The 22,297-nt window shown below is 63.3% G+C and overlaps 3 protein-coding genes and 1 non-coding gene across 13 annotated transcripts; 2 read left to right on the top strand and 2 right to left on the bottom strand.

Annotated features, from left to right (window-relative positions):
• The first annotated feature begins 276 nt into the window (after positions 1-276).
• On the top strand, positions 277-2,354 carry LOC129134130 (uncharacterized). Its single transcript, XR_013185657.1, has 3 exons — positions 277-1,459; positions 1,800-1,854; positions 2,270-2,354. It is a non-coding gene; the product is annotated as an uncharacterized LOC129134130 (transcript).
• A 1,639-nt stretch (positions 2,355-3,993) lies between these two features.
• Positions 3,994-8,984, bottom strand: MPZ (myelin protein zero). The gene is made up of 6 exons (XM_077192027.1): positions 8,579-8,984; positions 7,592-7,758; positions 6,770-6,983; positions 5,962-6,097; positions 5,132-5,192; positions 3,994-5,029 (listed from the first exon to the last, which is right to left on the bottom strand). Exons 1-6 carry the CDS (start codon positions 8,958-8,960, stop codon positions 4,940-4,942), a joined length of 1,050 nt encoding a protein of 349 aa, XP_077048142.1. The 5' UTR covers positions 8,961-8,984; the 3' UTR covers positions 3,994-4,939.
• A 1,706-nt stretch (positions 8,985-10,690) lies between these two features.
• Positions 10,691-17,414, top strand: SDHC (succinate dehydrogenase complex subunit C). 10 transcript variants are annotated; one of them, XM_077192034.1, is made up of 7 exons: positions 10,691-10,761; positions 11,236-11,292; positions 12,079-12,180; positions 12,967-13,028; positions 15,897-16,036; positions 16,142-16,159; positions 16,257-16,457. In XM_077192034.1, the coding sequence occupies exons 1-7, from the start codon at positions 10,742-10,744 to the stop codon at positions 16,320-16,322; spliced, it is 465 nt and encodes a 154-aa protein (XP_077048149.1). In that variant the 5' UTR covers positions 10,691-10,741; the 3' UTR covers positions 16,323-16,457. The 10 variants fall into 10 exon arrangements, 7 of the variants coding, with proteins under 7 accessions (XP_077048149.1, XP_077048144.1, XP_077048145.1 ...); XR_013185668.1 differs by adding an exon at positions 17,351-17,414 and having other exon boundaries at positions 15,897-17,291; XR_013185667.1 differs by adding an exon at positions 17,337-17,414 and having other exon boundaries at positions 15,897-17,291.
• Positions 17,415-20,149: 2,735 nt separating this feature from the next.
• CFAP126 (cilia and flagella associated protein 126) lies at positions 20,150-21,926 on the bottom strand. Its single transcript, XM_077191893.1, has 4 exons — positions 21,838-21,926; positions 21,603-21,665; positions 20,840-20,917; positions 20,150-20,488 (listed from the first exon to the last, which is right to left on the bottom strand). Exons 1-4 carry the CDS (start codon positions 21,847-21,849, stop codon positions 20,150-20,152), a joined length of 492 nt encoding a protein of 163 aa, XP_077048008.1. The 5' UTR covers positions 21,850-21,926.
• Between the last annotated feature and the right edge of the window lie 371 nt (positions 21,927-22,297).

Below are 22,297 nucleotides of genomic sequence, written 5' to 3'. Positions count from 1 at the left end.
GTCCCCTCCGATCCCCGTGTGTCCCCTCCTGTCCCTGCGTGTCCCCAATGGGGACACAGTGGCCCTGCTGGTCCCCGAGTGTCCCCTCCAATCTCCATGTGTCTCCTCCTGGCCCTGCGTGTCCCCAAGTGTCCCCTCCTGTCCCTGTGTGTCCCCGCCAGACCCCGTGTGTCCCCAACAGGGACAAAGTGACCCTGCTGGTCCCCGAGTGTCCCCTCCAATCTCCATGTGTCTCCTCCTGTCCCCGTGTGTCCCCTCCTGTCCCCTCCCGTCCCCTCCTGTCCCTGTGCTGGCGGTACCTGAGCCGGTGTCCCCCGGTGCTGTCAGTGACAGGGAATTGTCCCCACGCAGCGAGGGGACATCAGGTCCCCGAGTGTCCCCGGTGGTCCCCGCATGTCCCTGGGGGTCTCCGTGTGTCCCCTCCATTCCCGTGCGTCCCCGTCGGTCTCCGTGTGTCCCCTCCTGTCCCCAGCTGTCCCCACGTGTCACCGGCGGTCCCAGGAAGGGCCGTGTGGAGTTTGAACCTTGAACTTGGGGCCGTGACAGGCGGGGACAGAGCGCGGGGCGGGGGGGACAGGTGGCGCTGGGGGTGGCGCCCGGGGTGGCACCTGGGGCGGGACAGGCGGGGACAGGAGAGCGCGGGTACGACACAGGGACACGGGGACAGACAGACAGACAGACAGACAGCCACAGAGGGGGCAGCGAGGCACGGAGGGGACAGCCAGGATGTCACAGCCGCCTGCTGAGGGTGGCACCCCGTGTCACACACGGTGGTGGCCGTCCTGCCACCGCTGTCCCCACGGGAAGGTCCCTGTCACCAGTGCCACGGATGGACTGGCAGTGTCACCATCCCCGGAGCCCCTGTGCCCTGTCCCCCGGTGTCACCCCAACAGGAGGGTGGCACTCGGGTGGCGCATGGTCACCCCGGTGTCCCCACACTCCCCTGTGTCCCCTGTCCCACCCTCCATGTCCCCATATCCCCAGTGTCCCCAATGTCCCACAATGTCCCCGTGTCCCCTCGTGTCTCCGTGTCCCCAGTGTCCCCAGTGTCCCCAGTGTCCCCAGTGTCTCCCTGGTCCCTTGTGTCCTCAATGTCCCACAATGTTCCCAATGTTCCCAATGTCCCCCAATGTCCGCAATGTCCCCAATATGCCAAATGTTTCCCCGTGTCCCCCATGTCCTCCAGATCCCCAATGTCCCCAATGTCCCCAATATGTCCCCCATGTCCCCAATATCCCCAATGTTCCCAGTGTCCCCATGTCCCCAATGTCCCCCCCGTGTCCGTCGCTCCTGGATCGGGGGGGGGGAAGCCACCCTTGTGGGCGTGTCCCTTTGGGCCCCGCTCCCGCTCCCCATTGGCTGCTCTCGGCTGTCACTCAAACCCCGTCCCTACAAAGGCGGCGGCGGCAGCGCCGGTCCCGCACTCGGAGCGGCGGCGGCACCGGGCGGGATGAGCGAGGTGCGGGCACCGGGGGGCACCGGGGGCACCGGAGAGGGGACTGTGCCCCTTTCCCCAGCACCGAGCCGGGCGGGGAGCAGCGCTGGGAGCGGCAATGGGGCCAGGAGAGGGGGGGACACTTTGGGGACTCCGGGCCACCGGTGTCACCTCCCCTGTCCCCTCGGGCCCTCCTCGCTTCTCAGCGCAGCCCCAGTGAGCCCCGCTCGGGCTGGGGGCTGTGGGACCGCCGGGGACAACGGGGGGGCCCCGGGGACAATGGGGGGGCTCTGGGGACAATGCGGGGGGACCCTGGGGACAATGTGGGGACCTTGTGTCACCCCCGGGTCCCCTCTCTCCGCAGCGCAGCCCCCACGCGCCCCCCTCCGCGGCGGAGGCCCCCGGTGGGCAGCAGCAAGGTGAGGAGCCCCGGCGCAGGTGGGGCGCGGGTTCTCTGTCCCCTCTGTCACCGCTGTCCCCTCTGTCACCGCTGTCACCGCTGTCCCCTCCCGCGACCCCGCTGTCCCCGCAGACCCCAGGGTCCCCCCCATTGTCCCCGTCCTCGTGGAAGGTGGCACCTGGGTGCATTTGGGGACCTCCGTGTCCCCTCGGAAGTGTCGGGGTGTGCCCCTGGGGGGAGTCGTGGTGTCCCTTGTCCCCAGGGTTGGTGGCAGGGTGTCCCCCCGAGTGTCCCCATGGTCAATCTGGGGGTGCCAGGCTGTCCCTTGTCCCCAGCGCGGGTGGCAGGGTGTCCTCCTGGGTGTCCCCCGGGTGAATCTGGCAGTGCCACCCTGTCCCCAAGCGTGTCCCCAAGCGTGTCCCCGTCCCCGGCAGCCAAGGCTGAGCCCAAGAAGGAGGAAGAGGACGAGGAGGAGGAGGAGGAGATCGACATCGACCTGAGCGCGCCCGAGACGGAGCGCGCGGCTCTCGCCATCCAGGGCCGCTTCCGCCGCTCCCGCCAGCGCCGGGAGGAGCCGCGGCCCTGAGGGACCCCCGGGACCCCCCCGGGACCCCCCCCGAGGGACCGCGAGTGACACGGGACGGGGGGGGGACACAGCCGGGTGTCCCCAAGGGAAGGTGGCCCTGGGGAGGGGGCGACGCGGGATCCCCCCGCTTTCCTGGGACCCCCCCATTTTCCATGAGAACCCCCATTTTCCATGGGAAATCCTCATTTTCCTGTCCCGTGGTGGCGTTGGGGACACGCGGAGAGGAGGGGGGGACACGCCCAGTGTCCCCTGGGGCCGGGGGGGACGGGTCCCACTGCAGCCCCCAGGCCAGGAAATCGGGGCTCCCCACCCTCCTGTCATTGTCACCGCCCCCTCCCCACATTTCTGTCATTGTCACCGCCCCCTCCTCACATTTCTGTCACTGTCACCGCCACTGTCCCCTCCCCACCCTCCTGTCCCTGTCACTGTCACTGTCCCCCCACCCCGAGGGGCTTTTGGCCCGTGCAGAGAATAAAGAGTGAGGAAGAGGAGGCTGCGCTGGGGCTTCGAGGGAATTTGGGGAGGGGTCCCCACTGGGAGGGTTTTGGGGGGGGTTCAAAGCCCAATTTTGGGGGAGTTTGCAGCCGAATTTTGGGAGGTTCACGGGAGGATTTGGGGGGATTGACGCCGAATTTTGGGGGGCTTTGCAGGCGGATTTTGGGGGGGTTTGCAGGCGGATTTTGGGGGGATTGAAGCCGAATTTTGGGTGGGTGTGCAGGCGGATTTTGGGGGGTTCACGGGAGGATTTGGGAGGGTTTCACAGCCACGTTTTGGGGGGAATTGCAGAAGGATTTTGGGAGGGTTCGCAGCCGAATTTTGGGGTGGGTGTGCAGCCGGATTTGGGGGTTCACGGGAGGATTTCAGGGGGGTTCGCAGCTGCGTTTTGGGGGGTTCATAGGAGGATTTCGGGGGGATTAGCAGCCGAATTTTGGGAGGGTTCACAGCCGGGTTTTGGGCGGCTTCTCAGCCCAATTTTGGGGGGATTCACAGCCGGATTTTGAGGGCTCCACAGGCGGGTTTTGAACGTTTGCAGCCGGGTTTTTTGCGGGGGGGTGTTTGCAGGCGGATTTTGGGGGGGGGGGGGCTTTGCAACCCAATTTTGGGGGGTTCGCAGCCGGGATTTTGGGGGTTCCACAGCCGGGTTTTTTTGGGGAGGGCAGCTCGGGGAGGTTCCCAGGGCCCGGCAATGCCGCGATCCGGTGCAGAAATAACTCCTTGGAAAGAAAAACAGCGGCGGCGGCCCCGGGGGCAGGGCCCAGGGGACACGGCGGGGTCGGGCAGCGCTGACTTATACGGGAAAGGACAACGGCACCGGGCACGGCGGGCGGGGGCACCGGGGCCGCTCCCGCCCCATCCCCGCCCTGCTCCGGGCCCTGAATGCCCCCCCAGGGCCGGGGTCTTGGGGTCTTTTCCCCCCTTCCCTCCCTCCGTGAGGAGGTGACAATGGCCTGTCCCTGTCCCTGTCCCTGTCCCCCCACCCCCGAGGGGACAATGGCCTCGAAGGGGACCCCAGCCCACCCCGCCCCGCCCCGAGCCTTGGCCTCTGTGTTAATTACAGCGAGTTTTAATGAGCGGCGGGTGGCAGGGAGGTGGCTCTGAGGTGGTGGCATCGGGGACAGCCACTCGGGGACTCTGGGGCGCCACCGCTGTCACCCCCTCCAAGTGTCACCTCCCCGCTGAGGGTGGCGGCGGCGTCCCCGTGGTGCGGGGACAGTGACAGTGACAGCCGGGGGGGACACGGGGCTCCCGGAGATGTCAGTTTTATTAATGGCACCACGGGGACAGGGAGGGGACAGGGACAGGGGGGTACAAAACGCGTCCGGGGGGGGGGGGGGGGCACGGGCGGCTCCCCCAGCCCGGCCGCAGCCTCGCCCCCTCCCACGGGGCTCCGGCCGGTTTGGGGGGGGGTCCCGGGGGTTACGGAGCGCGGGGGTTAATGGGGGGACAGGAGGGGACAAAGGGGACAAAGGGGCGGGGGCCACCCCGCGACGTCATTTGGGGTCGGTCGCGGGCAGAGACGAGAAAACGGCCAGAAAAGGAGCGAAATGGGGGGCACGGAGAAACCCCCCCCGAGCTCGGGGAGGGGACACGCGGCGGGGACACCGACCCCAAACCCGCCGGGTTCGCGTTCCGGGGGACGAATCCCACCCGGGGCTGGGCAGGGAGCGACCGAGGGGGCGGCCGGGGGTGGCGGGGGGGGACCCGCGCTTGTCCCCAGCGCTGTCCCCAAGGCGAGGGACCCGAAGCGAGGACCACACCCCGCTCCTCGCCGGGTCCCCCAGCCCGGAGGGGCCGCGGCCGGGGCCGGGGGGGTCCCTCAGGAGCCCCCCGAGTTGGGTTTGATGATGCTCAGCAGGGCGTTCTTGAGGCTGCCCCGGCTCGGGGAGCGGGCGGCGGGCGGGGCCGCGGCCTGGGGCTCCCCCCGCAGCTCCATCTCGATGGTCATGATGACTTTGGGGGGCCGGGGGTCCCCCGCGGCCCCGGCCGCCCCCGGGGGTCCCTCCCTGCCCGCTAACCGCTATTTCCTATCCTTGCGCGAGTCGCCCGCGCCTCCCTTGGCTTTCTTGGCGCTGCGGCCGTGGTCCAGCATGGCGTAGAGCACGGGGGCCTGCGGGGACAGGGGGGCTTCACCCGCAGCCCCCGGCGAGCCTGGGGACCGAGGGGACAGGGGGGACAGCCCGCCGTGCCCCCCGCCCCGCTCGGCGCTCACCTGCCGGCTGCGCTTGGAGCCGTCCTTGCCCGAGCGCTGCAGCTTCCCCTTCTCCATGGCGCTGCGGATGGGGGGAAAAAGGGGGAAAAAGGGGAAAAAAGCGGCTCGGGATGGTGGGACTGAGCCCCGGGAGCGCCGGTGTGGGGGAAAAAGCGGCTCGGGACGGCGAGAACGCAGTTCCCGGTGTGGGGAGGGGTCGCGGCTCGGGACGGAGGAATTGCAGCGCTCGGTGGTGCCGGTTTGGGGAGGGGGTCACGGGAATCGCAGCCCCGGCGGGGCCGGTTTGGGGAGGGGTTTAGGGAAGGGTCGCGGCTCGGGAGGGCGGAACTGCGGCCCCCGGTACCGCCGGTTTGGGGGAGCGGTCACGGAAATTGCAGCCCCCGGGTTGGGGAGGGTCCCGGTTTGGGGAGGGATCGCGGCTCGGGAAGGAGCAATTGGTGCCCCGGTGGTCCCGGTTTGGGGAGGGTCCCGGTTTGAGGAGGGGTCGCGGCTCGGGACGGTGGAAATTTCAGCCCCGGTGGTCCCGGTTGGGTGGGGGGGGTCGCGGTTTGGGGAGGGGTCTCCGTTTGGGGAGGGGTCGCAGTTTGAGGAGGGTCCCGATTTGGGGGGGGTCCCTGTTTGAGGAGGGTCCCGATTTGGGGGGGGTTCCGGTTTGGGAGGGGTCCCTATTTGGGGTGGGGTCGCGGCTCGGGAGGTGGAATTGGTGCCCCCGGTGGTCCCGTTTGGGGACGGTCCCTGTTTGGGGGAGGGTCCCGGTTTGGGGAGTTCCCGATTTGGGGACGGTCCCGGTTTGGGGACGGGTCCCGGTTTGGGGAGGGGTCCCGGCTCACCTCAGCCGCCTCTGCAGAGCCGCCTGGCGCCGCCTCCAGCAGTAGCGGCTGCCGTAGCCCAGGGCCACCAGCGCGGCCACCAAGAGCAGCGCCCCGCCGATAACGGAGCCCAGCACGACACCGTAACGGGGTGGCACTGCGGGGACAGCGACACCGTGTCACAGCCCCGGCAATGGGGGCACTGCGGGGACAGCGACACCGTGTCACCCCCCCGGCAATGGGGGCACTGCGGGGACAGCGACACTGCGGGGACAGCGACACCGTGTCACAGCCCCGGCAATGGGGGCACTGCGGGGACAGCGACACCGTGTCACCCTCCAGCAGCAGGGAGGGGACAGCGACACCGTGTCACCTCCACCTGCAGAGGATCAGGCAGGTGACACCAGCCCCGTGTCACTGCCAGCAGCGGGTGGGCATTGAGGTGACAGCAGCCCGGTGTGACCGCCACCAACGGGGATCAGGGAGGTGACACCAGCCCGATGTCACTGCCAGCAGTGGAGGAGCAGGGAGGTGACATTGGCCCGGTGTCACTGCCAGCAGTGCAGGTGATACCAGCGCCGTGTCCCCGCCACCAACGCGAATCAGGGAGGTGACAGCAGCCAGGTGTCACCGCCAACAGCGGTGGGCACTGAGGTGACACCAGCGCCGTGTCCCCGCCACCAGAGGGGATCAGGGAGGTGCCACCAGCCCGGTGTCACCGCCAGCAGTGCAGGTGACAGCAGCGCCGTGTCCCCGCCACCAGAGGGGATCAGGGCGTTGCCACCACCCCGTGTCCCGCCCCCAGGGAGGTGACAGCCGTGTCGCGCACCTTTCTCCAGCACGTAGAGCGTGACCTGCGAGGACTTGCCCACGATGTCGGGCGGGTTCTTGACGTCGCACGTGAAGGTGCCGTTGTCGCTGGGCTCCAGGCCGTGGATGACGATGGAGCCGTCGCGGCGCCGCGGGTTCCCCGCCCACTCCATGCGCTCCTTGAAGGTCCCCACGTCGTCGATGTAGGGCTGGCCCTTGGCGTAGTGGAAGATCTGCGACAGTGACGCGACAACGAGGTCACCACCGGGGTGACAGCAAGGGGCGGGGCTGGGGCACGGGGACACTGCGGGGACACTGCGGGGACAGCTCGGTGTGAGGGGACACGGTGTCACCTGCAGGGATGGGGCTGCTGGGACACTGCGGGGACACTGTGGGGACACTGCGGGGATACTATGGGGACACCCCAGTGCCACCTCAGTGTAAGGGGACACGATGTCACCTGCAGGGATGGGGCGGCTGGGACACTGCGGGGACACTATGGGGACACTGTGGGGACACCACAGTGTAAGGGGACACGGTGTCACCTGCAGGGACGGGGCTGGGACACTGTAGGGACACTGTGGGGGACATTTCAGTGTCACCACAGGGCGAGGGGACACCGCTGGGGCTGGACCTGGCAGGCACTGGGAGCACCTTGAGGACACCTTGGGGACACTTTGGGGACGCCCCAGTGCCACCATGGAGTGAGAAGACACCGTGTCACCCTCAGGGAAGGCTCTGCTGTGACGAGGGGACACCGGGGCGTGGCAGGGACGGGATGGGGACAACGGGGACGTGTTGGGGACAACGGGGATGGGTTGGGGACACTGGGGACACTGACGGAGATGCTGTCACGGGAGCCCTCGGCCTGGAAGTGCCAGGTGATGGAAATGTCCTCCGAGATCCACTCGCTGGACCAGAAGCTGCAGGACAGGGTGACACTGGAGCCCACGGTGCCATAGACCTCGCGCTGCGTGTACACGTGGATTGGGGACACCGGCGACAGCCCTGGGGACACGGGGACACCGAGAGCCGTCAGCCCCGCCCCCCGCGCGGGGCGGTGTCCCCGAGCTGCCACCGCCACAGCCCGGAGGGGACCCCGAGCTGCCACCAAAGGGAGGAGCGGTGGCACTGCTGTCCCCAGGGGTGGCACTGAGGGGACAGCAGAGCGGTGGCACTGCTGTCCCCAGGGGTGGCATGGAGGGGACAGTGTGCCGGTGCCTGGTGACACGGGCGGGGCTGGGTGTGGCACTCCCCCAGCTGTCCCCAGGGAGGTGACAATGGCCGGGATTGTCCTGACAGCCACCCCCCCCCGCCACTACAAGTGCCACAGCTCGGTGACACCATCGGGGCTGGGTGTGGCACTCCCGCACCTGTCCCCAAGAAGGTGACAACGACCGGGACCCTCCTGGCTGCCACCCGCCACGATCCCCAGGTTGGTGCCACCCCTGCTGTCCCCTGCCAGCTTCGGGGACAGTCCCCAAAACTCGGTGACACTCCCCAGCCCAAGGGGACAGTCCCCAAGGCTCGGTGACAATCCCCAAACCACGGTGACAGTCCCCAAGCCAAGGTGACAGTCCCCAAACCACGGTGACAATCCCCAAACCACGGTGACAGTCCCCAAGGCTCGGTGACAGTCCCCAGGGCTTGGTGACAGTCCCCAAGGCTCAGTGACAATCCCCAAACCACGGTGACAGTCCCCAAAGCTTGGTGACAGTCCCCAAGCCCCGCGTGTCCCCCATCCCCAGGGCCACCCCCAAACCTCTCCTGTCCCCCCCCCCTGCCCGCCACCCCCTTTTTGGGGACTGTCCCTTGTCCCCAAGCTCACCCAGCGCCGCCACAAGCCCGGCCACGAGGAGGAGGCGTCGGGTGGCCCTCGGGGACATGGTGGCGGTGACACGGAGGGGACAGCGGCGGGGACGCGGTTTTAGGGTGGCCCTGTCCCCAAATGCCGGCCAATGGGCGCGGGGGGGCCGGGCCGCGGGGACCCCGCTCAAAGGCGACATTGAGGGACACCGAGGGACACCGAGGGTGGCTCGGGGGACGGGGACACTGGTGGCCTTTGTGCGGCCGCATTCCCGCGCGCCGCGGGGGCGGGGGAGCAGGAATGTGGCCCGAGGGGACAGCGGGGACAGGGGGGGACATGGGGGGGGTATGGAGGGGACACTCGGGGGACACGGGTGTGGCAGGGGGGGACATGGGGGGGACATGGGGGGGACACGAGGGGGACAAAGGGGACATGGGGGGACGGGGGGAGGACGTGGAGTGGGGGGACATGAGGGGACATGGGGGTGACATGGAGGGGACATGAAGGGACATGGGAGGGGATAGAGAGGGGACTGAGGGGGGGACAGAGGGGGTGACATGGGGGAGACATGGAGGGGACAGAGGTGGGGGGACAGGGGGACATGGAGGGGACACGGGGGGACAGCGGGGACGTGAGGGGACATGGGGGGGATATGGGGAGACAGGGAGGGGACAGCAGGGACAAAGGTGGGGGGACACGGGGGAATTGGGGGTACAGAGAGGGGACAGAGGGGGGGACATGGGACGGGACATGGGGGGGAATGTGGAGGGGACATGGGGGGGACAGCAGGGGGGACATGAGGGGGGACATGAGGGGGGATATGGAGGGGACACTCGGGGGACATGGAGGGGACATGGAGGGGACAGAGAGGGGACACTGAGAGGGCTGGGGGGACACTGGGGGACATGGCGGGGGGGACACGGTGCTCGTAGCTGGGGCAAGGCCAGGGGGTTTTGGGGGATTTTGGGGGGTTTGGGGGATTTTAGGGGAAAAACTGCAAAGAGGGAATTGCCCGGGGGGTGATAATGGGGATCGATAAAGGGGATCAATAAAGGGATCGATAACGGGGATCGATAACGGGGATCGATAACGGGGATCCATAAAGGGATTGATAACGGGGATCGATAATGGGGATCGATAACGGGGATCAATAAAGGGATCGATAACGGGGATCGATAACGGGGATCAATAAAGGGATCGATAACGGGGATCGATAATGGGGATCAATAACGGGGATTGATAATGGGGATCAATAACAGGACCGAGATCAGGTATCAATCCCAGGTTTCGATCCCAGGGATCAATAACGGATCTGATATCAGGTATCGATCCCAGTGACCGATATCAAGGACCAATATCAATACCGATATCAGTTATCGATCCCAGTACAGATATCAGTAACCGATATCAATACCAATACCAATAACTGATATCGGTTATCGATCTCACTGACCGATATCAATATCATTACGAATATCAATACCAGTATCAATGACCGATATCAATGCCGATATCAATAACTGATACCAATAACTGATATCAGTTATCGATCCCAGTACCGATATCAATATCAATATCATTACGAATATCAATACCAGTATCAATGACCGATTTCAATACCGATACCAATAACCGATATCGGTTATCGATCCCACTGACCGATACCAGTGACCGATACCAATACCGATACCAATAACCGATATCTGTTATCGATACCAGTGACCGATATCAATAACCGACACCAATAACCGATATCTGTTATCGATACCAGTGACCGATATCAATAACCGATACCAGTTCTCGATCCCAGTACAGATATCAATGACGATATCAATAACCGATACCAATAACCGATATCTGTTATCGATCCCACTGACCGATATCAATACCGATACCAATAACCGATATCTGTTATCGATACCACTGACCGATACCAATAACCGATACCAATAACCGATAGCGGTTATCGATCCCACTGACCGATATCAATACCGATACCAATAACCGATATCGGTTGTCGATCCCACTGACCGATATCAATACCGATACCAATAACCGATATCGGTTGTCGATCCCACTGACCGATATCAATACCGATACCAATAACCGATATCGGTTGTCGAGCCCCGCCCATTCCCGGAACCGGAACTGCGTCACGGCCACTTCCGGCGCGGCGGTTCCAAGATGGCGGCGCTGGCTCTGAGGTGACTCCGAGGGCCCGGGACAGGCCGGGGGACACTGGGGGACATTGGGGACACCGAGGGGACACCGGGGGCGGGGGCGGGCCCGGCCTGAGGCGATTTCTCGGTTCCGGCCCGGGAGCCGCGGGGCCGGGCCAGCCCCGAACTGCGGCAGGACCGTCCCGAGTCCCCTCAGTGTCCCCTCAGTGTCACTCCCGTGTCCCCTCCGTGTCCCCTCAGTGTCACCCTCCTGTCACCCTCTGTGTCCCATTTTGTCCCCATTTTTTCTCATTTTTTCTCCGTTTTCCCCCCAGTTTTCCCCATTTTCCCCTCTTTTCCAGGGCATCTGGGACATTCCCAGTCCCATTTCCCGTTGTTCCCATATATTCCCTTTGTCCCCCCCCCAAGTTTTTAAGTATTTTCCCCTTTTATTCCCTTTTTCCCCCATTTTTTTCCCTCAGTTTTCCCATTTTTCCCCCATTTTTCTCTCTTTTCCAGGGGTTTGGGGCGACGCTGCCTCCTGGCCCGGCTGGGGCCCGGCCCCACCCTGCACCAGTGAGAGACTGGGAGGGACTGGGACCAAACTGGGATGGACTGGGAGGGACTGGGATGGAACTGGGAGGGACTGGGACCAAACTGGGATGGACTGGGAGGGACTGGGATGGAACTGGAAGGGACTGGGATGGAACTGGGAGGGACTGGGGTGGATTTAGGGTTTTGTTGGGGTGGATTTAGGGGTTTTTTTTGGGATGGGTTTGGGGTTTTTGGGTTTTTTTTGGGATGGGTTTAGGCGTTGATTTGGGGTGGGTTTAGGGTGGTTTATTTTGGGGGTTTAGGGTGGATTTAGGGTTTTTTTTGGGATGGGTTTAGGGGTGTTTTTGGGGTAGATTTAGGGTTTTTTTTGGGGGGGTTTAGGATGGATTTAGGGTTTTTTTTGGGATGGGTTTAGGGGTTGTTTTGGGGTAGATTTAGGGGTTGTTTTGGGGGGTGTTTAAGGTGGATTTAGGGGGTTTTTTTGGGATGGGTTTGGGGTTTTTGGGGTTGTTTTGGGATGGGTTTAGGGGTTGTTTTGGGGTAGCTTTAGGGTTTTTTTTGGGTTTGGGGTGGATTTAGGGTTTTTTTTTTGGGGTGGATTTAGGGTTTTTTTTGGGATGGGTTTAGGGTTGTTTTTGGGGTTTTTTTGGGATGGGTTTAGGGTTGTTTTGGGGTAGATTTAGGGGTTTTTTTTGGGATGGGTTTAGGGGTTTTTTTTTGGGATGGGTTTAGGGTTTTTGGGGTTTTTTTTGGGATGGGTTTAGGGTTGTTTTTGGGGTCGGGCTCAGCCCCTGTCCCTGTCCCCAGGGCTGTCCCCATGGCCACCACGGCCCGGGAGGAGATGAGGAGGTTCTGGGAGAGGAACGAGCGCTCGGGGCGGCCCCTGTCCCCCCATGTCAGCATCTACAAGTGAGGGACACCCCAAAACTGCCCTGAACCAGCTGGGGACCCCAAAACTGCCCTGAACCAGCTGGGGACCCCAAAACTGCCCCAAAACCCCACCAGAGAACCTCAAAATCACCCTAAAACCGCCCCAAAACTGCCCCAAACCCAGCTGGGGATCCCAAAACTGCCCCCAAACCCAGCTGGGGACCCCAAAACTGCCCCGAACCAGCTGGGGACCCCAAAACTGCCCCAAAACACCCCTAAACAAAACAAGGAACCCTAAAATCACCCTGGAAACCCCTAAATCAGCCCAGGAGCTGCAAATCCACCCCAAGTTCACCCCAGGACCCCCCAAATTCCCCCCAAATTCACACCAGGACCCCCCAGAATCCCCCAAATTCCCCCCGAATTCACCTCAGGCCACCCCAAATTCATGCCAGGACCCCCCAGAATCCCCCAAATTCACCCCAGGACCCCCTGGAATCCCCCAAATTCACCCCAGGACCCCCAAGAATGCCCCAAATTCCCCCCAAATTCACCTCAGGCCACCCCAAATTCACGCCAGGACCCCCCTAAATCTCCCAGATTCACGCCAGGGCACCCCAAAATGCCCCAAATTCATCCCAGGGCAGCCCAAAATGCCCCAAATTCACCCCGGGACCCCCCGGAATCCCCCAAATTCACCCCAGGACCCCCCGGAATCCCCCAAATTCACGCCAGGACCCCCCAAAATGCCCCAAATCCCCCCCAAATCCCCCCCAGGCCCCGTTGCTGTGGGTTTGGGCTGAGGCAGCCCCGTTCCCGTTGCAGGTGGTCGCTGCCCATGGCCATGTCCATCAGCCACCGCGGCACCGGCGTCGCCCTCAGCCTCGGTGGGTGGCACTGGGGGCCCTGTCCCCATCCCGGGTGGATCCCTGATGTCCCCAGGTGGATCCCTGATGTCCCCAGGTGTATCACTGTCCCCATCCCAGGTGTATCCCTGTCCCCAGGTGTGTCCCTGTCCCCATTCCAGGTGGATCCCTGATGTTCCCAGGTTTATCCCTGTCCCCATTCCAGGTGTATCCCTGTCCCAGGTGTATCCCTGTCCCCAGGTGTGTCCCTGTCCCCATTCCAGGTGGATCCCTGCTGTCCCCAGGTCTATCCCTGTCCCCACAGCTGTGTCCCTGTCCCTGACACGTGTGTCCCTGTCCCCCCCATGTGTGTCCCTGTCCCCCCATGTGTGTCCCTGTCCCCCCAGCTGTGTCCCTGTCCCTGACACGTGTGTCCCTGCTGTCCCCCCAGGTGTGTCCCTGTTCTCCAGGTCTATCCCTGCTGTCCCCAGGTGTGTCCCTGCTGTTCCCAGGTGTATCCCTGTCCCCCCCAGGTCTATCCCTGCTGTCCCCAGGTGTATCCCTGTCCCTGACACGTGTGTCCCTGTCCCCCCAGGTGTGTCCCTGTCCCTGACACGTGTGTCCCTGTCCCCCCCAGGTGTGTCCCTGTTCTCCAGGTCTATCCCTGCTGTCCCCAGGTGTGTCCCTGTCCCCCCAGCTGTGTCCCTGTCCCCCCCAGGTCTATCCCTGCTGTCCCCAGGTGTGTCCCTGTCCCTGACAGGTGTGTCCCTGTCCCCCCCAGGTGTGTCCCTGTCCCTGACTTATGTGTCCCTGTCCCCCCAGGTGTGTCCCTGTTCTCCAGGTCTATCCCTGCTGTCCCCAGGTGTGTCCCTGTCCCTGACACGTGTGTCCCTGCTGTCCCCAGGTGTGTCCCTGTTCTCGGTGGCCGCCCTGCTGCTCCCTGAGCACTTCCCCCATTACCTGGCTCAGGTGCGGGCGCTGAGCCTGGGCCCCGCCCTCGTCTGCTCGGCCAAGTTCCTGCTGGCCCTGCCCCTGTGCTACCACACCTGGAACGGCGTCCGCCACCTGGTGAGGGCCCTGGGCACCTGCAGTGTCCTTTAGGGGACAGCAGGTGACAATGGGGTGGCACCAGGGCGTCCTCCCCACCTGGGTCCTTCAGGTCGGGGAGGAATTTTGGGAACGGCACAAAAATTTTGGGAGAGGTTTTATGGGATGATCCCAGTGTGGAACTGGGAATTGTGCACCTGGAATGTCCTTTAGGGGACAGCAGGTGACAATGGGGTGGCACTGGGGCGTTCCCCCCACCCGGGTCCTTCAGATTGGGGAGGAATTTTGGGAACGGCACAAAAATGTTGGGAGGGGTTTTATGGGATGATCCCAGTGTGGAATTGGGAATTGTGCACCTGGAATGTCCTTTAGGGGACAGCAGGTGACAGTGGGGTGGCACCAGGTGTCCCCCCCACCCGGGTCCCTGGGATTGGGGAGGAATTTTGGGAATTGCACAAAAATTTTGGGAGGAGTTTTATGGGAGCCAATTCCAGTGTGGAATTGGGAACTTTGCACCTGGAATGTCCCTGAGAGCCCTTTAGGGGACAGCAGGTGACAATGGGGGTGGCACCAGGTGTCCCCCCCACCCGGGTCCCTGGGATCAGGGAGGAATTTTGGGAATTGCACAAAAATTTTGGGAGGGGTTTTATGGGAGCCCATCCCAGTGCTCCCAGTGTGGAACTGGGACCGTGGGGGTTTTGGGATTTTGGGAATTCTGGATCCATGGAATTCCCAGGGAGGGCTGGGAGTGCTCCAGGGCTGGGGTTTTGGGATTTTGGGAATTCTGGATCCATGGAATTCCCAGGGAGGGATCGGCCCCAGAGCGGCCTCTGGGGTTTGGGGGGCTCAGGGTTTTCCACATTATGGGAATGTTGGGAATAGTGGGAATAATGGGAATGGGGATAATGGGAATAATGGGAATGGGAGTATGGAGAGGGGATGGAATGAGGGGAGAAGGGCTGGAAAGGGGGAATGGGAAGGGAGCAGGAACTGGGAGAGAAGGGGGAAAGGAAAGGGGAGAAGGGATGGGAAAAAGGGGATGGGAATGGGGAGAGGAATTGGGGAAAAGGATGGGAATGGGGAAGAGGGAGAAGGGATGGGAATGGGGAGAGGAAATGGAAAAAGGGGATGGGAAAGTGGGAGAGGAATTGGGAAAAGGGGGAGAGGGGATGGGAAAAGGGGGATGAGAAAGGGGAGAGGGAATGGGAAAAAAGGCAGGAAAAAGGGGATGGGAAGGGGAGGAGGAATTGGGAAAAGGGATGGGAAAGGAGAAAGGGGACAGGGAAGGGGGAGAAGGGGAGAGAAAATGGGAAAAAAGGGCTGGGAATGGGGAGAAGGGATGGGAAAAATGGGGAGAGGGAATGGGAAAAAGGAGCTGGGAATGGGGAGAAGGGATGGGAAAGGGGAGAAGGAATGGGAAAAAGGGGAAGAGGGGATGGGGAAGGGGAGAAGAAATGGCAAAAATGGGGAGAGAAAATGGGAAAAAGGAGCTGGGAACGGGGAGAGGATTGGGAGAAAGGATGGGAAAGGGGAGAGGGAATGGGAAAAAGGGGAAAAGGGGATGGGGAAGGGGAGAGAAAATGGCAAAAAGGGGGAGAGAAAATGGGAAAAAGGAGCTGGGAATGGGGAGAGAATTGGGAGAAAGGATGGGAAAGGGGAGAGGGAATGGGAAAAAGGGGGATAGGGGATGGGGAAGGGGAGAAGGGATGGGGAAGGGGAGAGAAAATGGCAAAAACGGGAAGAGAAAATGTGAAAAAGGAGCTGGGAACGGGGAGCAGGGAAGGCAGTGGCAACGGGGGACACTGAGGGAAGGTGTCCCGGTCGTGGGGACAATGTGACACCGCTGTCCCCGTGTCCCGGCAGGCCTGGGACCTCGGCAAGGGGCTGAAGCTGCCGCAGGTGACGCAGTCGGGGCTGCTGGTGCTGGCGCTGACCGTGCTGTCCTCGGCCGCGCTGGCGGCGCTCTGAGAGCCCCGGGCGGCCCCGGATCCCGGCAATCCCGGGAATTCCGGCAATCCCGGGCGGCCCCGGATCCCGGCAATCCCGGGCGGCCCCGGATCCCGGCAATCCCGGCAATCCCGGGAATTCCGGGCGGCCCCGGATCCCGGCAATCCCGGCAATCCCGGGAATCCCGGCAATCCCGGGCGGCCCCGAATCCCGGCAATCCCGGGAATCCAGGGAATCCCGGCAATCCCGGCAATCCCGGGCGGCCCCGGATCCCGGCAATCCCGGCAATCCCGGGCGGCCCCGCCCCTCCCGCCCCGCCCCCTGCCCGAAATCCCGGGATGAGCAGAGCTGCCCCGCCCCCCCCGCGGTGTCCCCGCGGTGTCCCCGTGGTGTCCCCACGTGTCCCCGAGGCCGGCACAATGCGGGATCTGTGTCCCCGCGAGTGGGATTGGCACCGGGGGGTGGGAGCGCGGCAGCACAAGGAGCTCCATTGAGGCAGCGCCCTACAGGGGTGGGTGACAGGTGACATCTCGGTGCCACCCCCCTGCCACCCCTCAGGGTCCTGGATCCCATGGGAATGCCATGATTCAGCCCATTTTGGGGGGAAAAATCCCAATTTTGGAGCTTCTTCACAGTGGGGAGGCAGCGCTCTATAGGGGTGACATCTCAGTGCCACCCCCCTGTCACCCTGCTGCCACCACTCACAGTCCTGGATCCCATGGGAATGCCATGATTCAGCCCATTTTGGGGGGAAAAATCCCAATTTTGGAGCTTCTTCACAGTGGGGAGGCAGCACTCTATAGGGGTGACATCTCAGTGCCATCCCACTGTCACCCCTCTGCCACCCCTCTGCCACCACTCACAGTCCTGGATCCCATGGGAATTTCATGATTCAGCCCATTTTGGGGGCAAAAATCCCAATTTTGGAGCTTCTTCCCAGTGGGGAGGCAGCGCCCTACAGGGGTGGGTGACAGGTGACATCTTGGTGCCACCCCCCTGCCACCCCCCTGCCACCACTCACGGTCCTGGATCCCATGGGAATCCCATGATTCAGCCCATTTTTGAGGCAAAAATCCCAATTTTGGAGCTTCCTGCCAGTGGGGAGACAGTACCCTATAGGGGTGGGTGACAGTGACATCTCGGTGCCACCCCCCTGTCACCCCCCTGCCACCCTGCTGCCACCCCTCAGGGTCCTGGATCCCATGGGAATTCCCTGATTCAGCCCATTTTGGGGGGAAAAATCCCAATTTTGGAGCCTCCAGCCAGTGGGAACGTCCTGGTTTGGTGGTGGGGAGGGGTTTGTCACCCCAGGTGTTGTCACCCCAGGCGTTGTCACCCCAGGTTTTGTCACCCCAGGCGTTGTCACCCAGGTTTTGTCACCCAGGTTTGTCACCTGTCCCCTGGGGAATAAAATAAAGCAGCTCTGATCCTCCAGCCCCGTGTCCCTCGCTGTGCCTCACCCAGGATTTGGGGAATTGCTGCTCCCCAGAGGAGCCCAGTGTAGGAAAAACGTGGGAAAAACGTGGGAAAAACCCCAAAATTTGCAGTTCCTGGAGGAGCAGGGATGAGCCTGGGGGGTTTGGGGTCAGGTTTAGGGGATTTTTAACCTTTACAAAGGGGTTTGGGGTCGGATTTAAGGGGATTTTTAACCTTTGCAAAGGGGTTTGGGGTCGGGTTTAGGGGATTTTTAACCTTTGCAAAGGGGTCCCCACCCCATCTCAAGTTCCTGCCCCAGCTTTGTGCTGGGGAGGGATCCTGCTGGGAAAATCCAGGAATTTTTGGGGGAAAATCCAGGATTTTTTGGGGGAAAATCCAGGAATTTCTGGGAGGAAAATCCAGGAATTTTTGGGGGGAAAATCCAGGGTTTTTTGAGGAAAATCCAGGTTTTTTTGAGGAAAATCCAGGTTTTTTCTAGGGGGGAAAAATCCAGGTTTTTTTTGAGGAAAATCCAGGATTTTTTGGGGGGAAAACCCAGGATTTTGGGGTGGCAAGAGGGATGTGGGTGGTTTGATCCCATCCCCAATTAATTTCCTAATTAAGAATCCTCCCCTGGGACCAGGGAGGAGGAGGAGGAGGAGGAAGAGGAAGGAGCAGGGCCAAACCCTAAACCCCAAACAGATTTGGGTTCATTCCAAGGATTTCCTGCATTTCCCAGCCTTTATTTCCCCTTTTTGGGGGGGTCCAGACCCCAAAAAGGAGGGGGAAAGCTGGCATTTGGGGTGGGGCATTGTCCCCAGGGGAGGGGACAATGACAGCAGAGCCACCTCCAGGGGCTCAGGAGGGATTTTGGGGACAGGGTCCCCAGCCATAGGGACTGAGGGGACAAGGTCCCTCCCCAGGGGGATTTTGGGGACAGGGACCCCCCAAATAGGGACTGAGGGGACAGGGGGGTCCCTCCCCAGGGGGATTTTGGGGACAGGGTCCCTCTCCAGGGACATTTTGGGGACAGGGCCCCTCTCCAGGGACATTTTGGGGACAGGGTCCCTCTCCAGGGACATTTTGGGGACAGGGTCCCCCCTCAGGGTTGTCCCCAGGTTTTGGGGGCTCAGGGTGGGGGGAGCCCCCGCTGGGACCCCCCTGGTCCTTTCCAGAAGGTTCCGTGTCCCAGGGTTCCTGCAGCTGTGGGAGGGACAGGGGGGGTCAGGGGGGTCCCCAGGGAGGGGAAATGGGGTGGGGACCCCTGAGAAGGGGAGAGGGACTGGGAGGGAATGGGAGGGACTGGGAGAGACTGGGAGGGAATGGGAGGGACTGGGAGGGACTGGGAGGGAATGGGAGGGAATGGGAGAAACTGGGAGAGACTGGGAGAGACTGGGAGGGAATGGGAGAGACTGGGAGGGAATGGGAGAGACTGGGAGGGACTGGGAGGGAATGGGAGGGACTGGGAGAGACTGGGAGAGACTGGGAGAGACTGGGAGAGACTGGGAGGGACTGGGAGGGACTGGGAGGGAATGGGAGAGACTGGGAGGGAATGGGAGGGAATGGGAGAGACTGGGAGGGAATGGGAGGGAATGGGAGCTCTCTCCTTGTGGGAACAGCCCCAAAAATGTGTCCCCATGTCCCCAGGTGTGTCCCAGCTGTGTCCCCAGGGTGTCACCTTGCCGGTGACCCGTGTCCTGATGCCGTTGCAGGCTCTCTGCAGTGCCAGGGGCTGTCCCTGTGTGTGTCCCCATGTCCCAGCTGTGTCCCCAGGTGTGTTCCCAGGTGTGTCCCTGTGTGTCCCCAGCAGTGTCACCTTGCTGGTGACCCGTGTCCCGATGCCGTTGCAGGCTCTCCGCAGTGCCAGGGGCTGTCCCTGTGTTTGTCCCCATGTCCCTGTGTGTGTCCCCATGTCCCAGGTGTGTCCCTGTGTGTCCCCATGTCCCTGTGTGTGTCCCCATGTCCCCAGCTGTGTCCCCAGGTGTGTCCCCAGGGTGTCACCTTGCCGGTCACCCGTGTCCTGATGCTGTTGCAGGCTCTCTGCAGTGCCAGGGGCTGTCCCTGTGTGTCTCCCCATGTCCCAGCTGTGTCCCCAGGTGTGTCCCCATGTCCCTGTGTGTGTCCCCATGTCCCCAGGTGTGTCCCCAGGTGTGTCCCCATGTCCCTGTGTGTGTCCCCATGTCCCAGGTGTGTCCCCATGTCCCAGCTGTGTTCCCAGGTGTGTCCCCTGTGTGTCCCCAGGGTGTCACCTTGCCGGTCACCCGTGTCCTGATGCCATTGTGGGCTCTCCGTAGTGCCAGGGGCTGTCCCTGTGTGTGTCCCCATGTCCCAGCTGTGTCCCCATGTCCCAGGTGTGTCCCTGTGTGTCCCAGGTGTGTCCCCATGTCCCCAGCTGTGTCCCCAGGTGTGTCCCTGTGTGTCCCCAGGGTGTCACCTTGCCGGTCACCTGTGTCCTGATGCCGTTGCAGGCTCTCCACAGGGCCGGGGGCTGTCCCTGTGTGTGTCCCCAGGTGTGTCCCCATGTCCCAGCTGTGTCCCCAGCTGTGTCCCTGTGTATCCCTGTGTATCCCAAGTGTGTCCCCATGTCCCAGGTGTGTCCCTGTGTGTCCCCAGGGTGTCACCTTGCCGGTCACCCGTGTCCTGATGCCGTTGCAGGCTCTCTGCAGTGCCAGGGGCTGTCCCTGTGTGTGTCCCTGTGTGTCCCCATGTCCCAGGTGTGTCCCCTGTGTGTCCCCAGGGTGTCACCTTGCCGGTCACCCGTGTCCTGATGCCGTTGCAGGCTCTCTGCAGTGCCAGGGGCTGTCCCTGTGTGTGTCCCCATGTCCCAGCTGTGTCCCCAGGTGTGTCCCCATGTCCCCAGCTGTGTCCCCAGGTGTGTCCCCATGTCCCAGGTGTGTCCCTGTGTGTCCCCAGGGTGTCACCTTGCCGGTCACCCGTGTCCTGATGCCGTTGCAGGCTCTCCGCAGGGCCGGGGGCTGTTCCCGCTCCAGCCGCTGGGCGGCCCCGGGCGAGCGGGCGCTGCGGTCCAGGCGGGCCGGGGGGATCCGCGCTGGCATCGCCCACGTGCCCAGGAAGGTGCCCCAGGGTGACACCTGCGGGGGGGAAACGCTGAAACTGCCCCGGGAGCGAGGGGGGACCCCAAAACTGCCCCGGGAGCGAGGGGGGAGACACCAAAACTGCCCCGGTGTCCCCCTGGGATGGGAGAGGACCCCAAAGCTGCCCCGGGACCAGGAGGTGACCCCAAAACTGTCCCAGTAGCGGGGGATGACCCCAAACCTGCCCCGGAATGGGAGGGGACCTCAAAACTGCCCCAGGAGCGGGCAGGGGGACCCCAAAACTGTCCCGGGAGCGGGGGATGACCCCAAAACTGGCCCAGGACCGAGGGGGGACCCCCAAAACTGTCCCGGGAGCGGGGGATGACCCCAAAAGTGCCCCGGGCTCACCTTGGATCGCGGCACGTGCGGCAGGAGGTGCCCCCGATCGTCGGCGATGAACGGGGTGGGCGGGCGAGGGGTGGGCAGCTGGGGGGGGGTCGGGTTGGGGGGGTCAGCACCGGCCTGGGGGCGCTGGGAGGGGTTTGGGGGTCCTGGGAAGGGATTTGGGGGTATTGGGGTGAGGTTTGGGGGTCCTGGGATGAGGTTTTGGGGGAGATCAGCACTGGGTTGGGAGGGATCCTGGTGGTCCCGGGATGGGTTTAGGGGTCCTGGGAGGAGTTTGGGGGTCTTGGGAAGGGGTTTGGGGGTCCTGGGAGGGGTTTGGGGGTCTTGGGAAGGGATTTGGGGGGACCAGACCTGGGCTGGAGGGACCTGGTGGCCCCGGGAGGAGTCTGGGGGTCTCGGGATGAGGTTTGGGGGTCCTGGGGTGGGGTTTGGGGGGGTCCCGAGGAGGTCAGGACTGGGCTGGGGGGGTCCTGGGGGTCTTGGGATGAGGTTTGGGGGTCCTGGGGTGGGGTTTGGGGGGGTCCTGGGGGGTCCTTGGAGGGGGTTTGGGGGTCCTGGGGGTCCTTGGAGGGGGTTTGGGGGTCCTGGGGTGGGGTTTGGGGGGGTCCTGGGGGGTCCTTGGAGGGGGTTTGGGGGTCTCAGAGGGCTCCGGGGGGGCTGGGCTGGAGTTGAGGAGGGGTCCAAGGGTCCAGGTCACATCTGGGGGGGGGTCTGGGGGTCCCGATCAGGGTCTGGGGGGGGGGTCAAGGCCGAGCTCGGGGGGTACCTTCGGGGGGGGGCGGGGCACGGTCCAGCTCTGCAGCCGGGGGTGGCTGAAGGCGTCCTCGTACTGGGGAGGGGGAGGGGCCGCTCAGAGCCGGGACCCCCCCCCCGCCACCCCTGAACCTCCTGTCCCCCCTTTTCCCCTTTCCCTCCCTTTCCTCCCCCTTTTCCCGCCTCGTTTCCCCCATTTTTTCCCCTTTTTTCCCCTTTTTTCCCCATTTCCCCCGCCCCCCCCCCACCTGCCCCGCCATGTTGCGTTGCCCGGCAACGGCCGCGCGCGCCCCCTGGCGACCGTTACGGGCCTCGCAGAGGGGCGGGGCCAAATACGTCATCATCGCGCGCCGCGCCCGGTCTGTGGCCACGCCCTCGATGGCTCCGCCCCACACGGGGCGGGTCTCAGGGCAGGGATGGGGACAGGAGGGGACAGGAGAGAACAGGGACAGATGGGGACCCACAGGGACAGGGAATAGGGACAGGGACAGGACGGGACACAAAGGGATAGGGACAAGGATGGGGACAGGGATGGGGACATGAAGGGACAGGAGGGGACAGCGACAGGGATACGAAGGGATAGGGACAGGAGGGGACACGAAGGGACAGGGACAGGGAATAAAATAAGGACAGGAGAGGACAGGGACACGAAAGGGACAAGGACAGGGACAGGAGGGGACAGGGACAGGGACACGTCCCCTGTTCCCC

Source organism: Agelaius phoeniceus, chromosome 31, assembly GCF_051311805.1.
Source record: "Agelaius phoeniceus isolate bAgePho1 chromosome 31, bAgePho1.hap1, whole genome shotgun sequence".
Classification (NCBI taxonomy): domain Eukaryota; kingdom Metazoa; phylum Chordata; class Aves; order Passeriformes; family Icteridae; genus Agelaius; species Agelaius phoeniceus.
The sequence above is the reverse complement of the archived record's forward strand: the minus strand, read 5'-3'. Positions and strand labels throughout refer to the sequence as shown.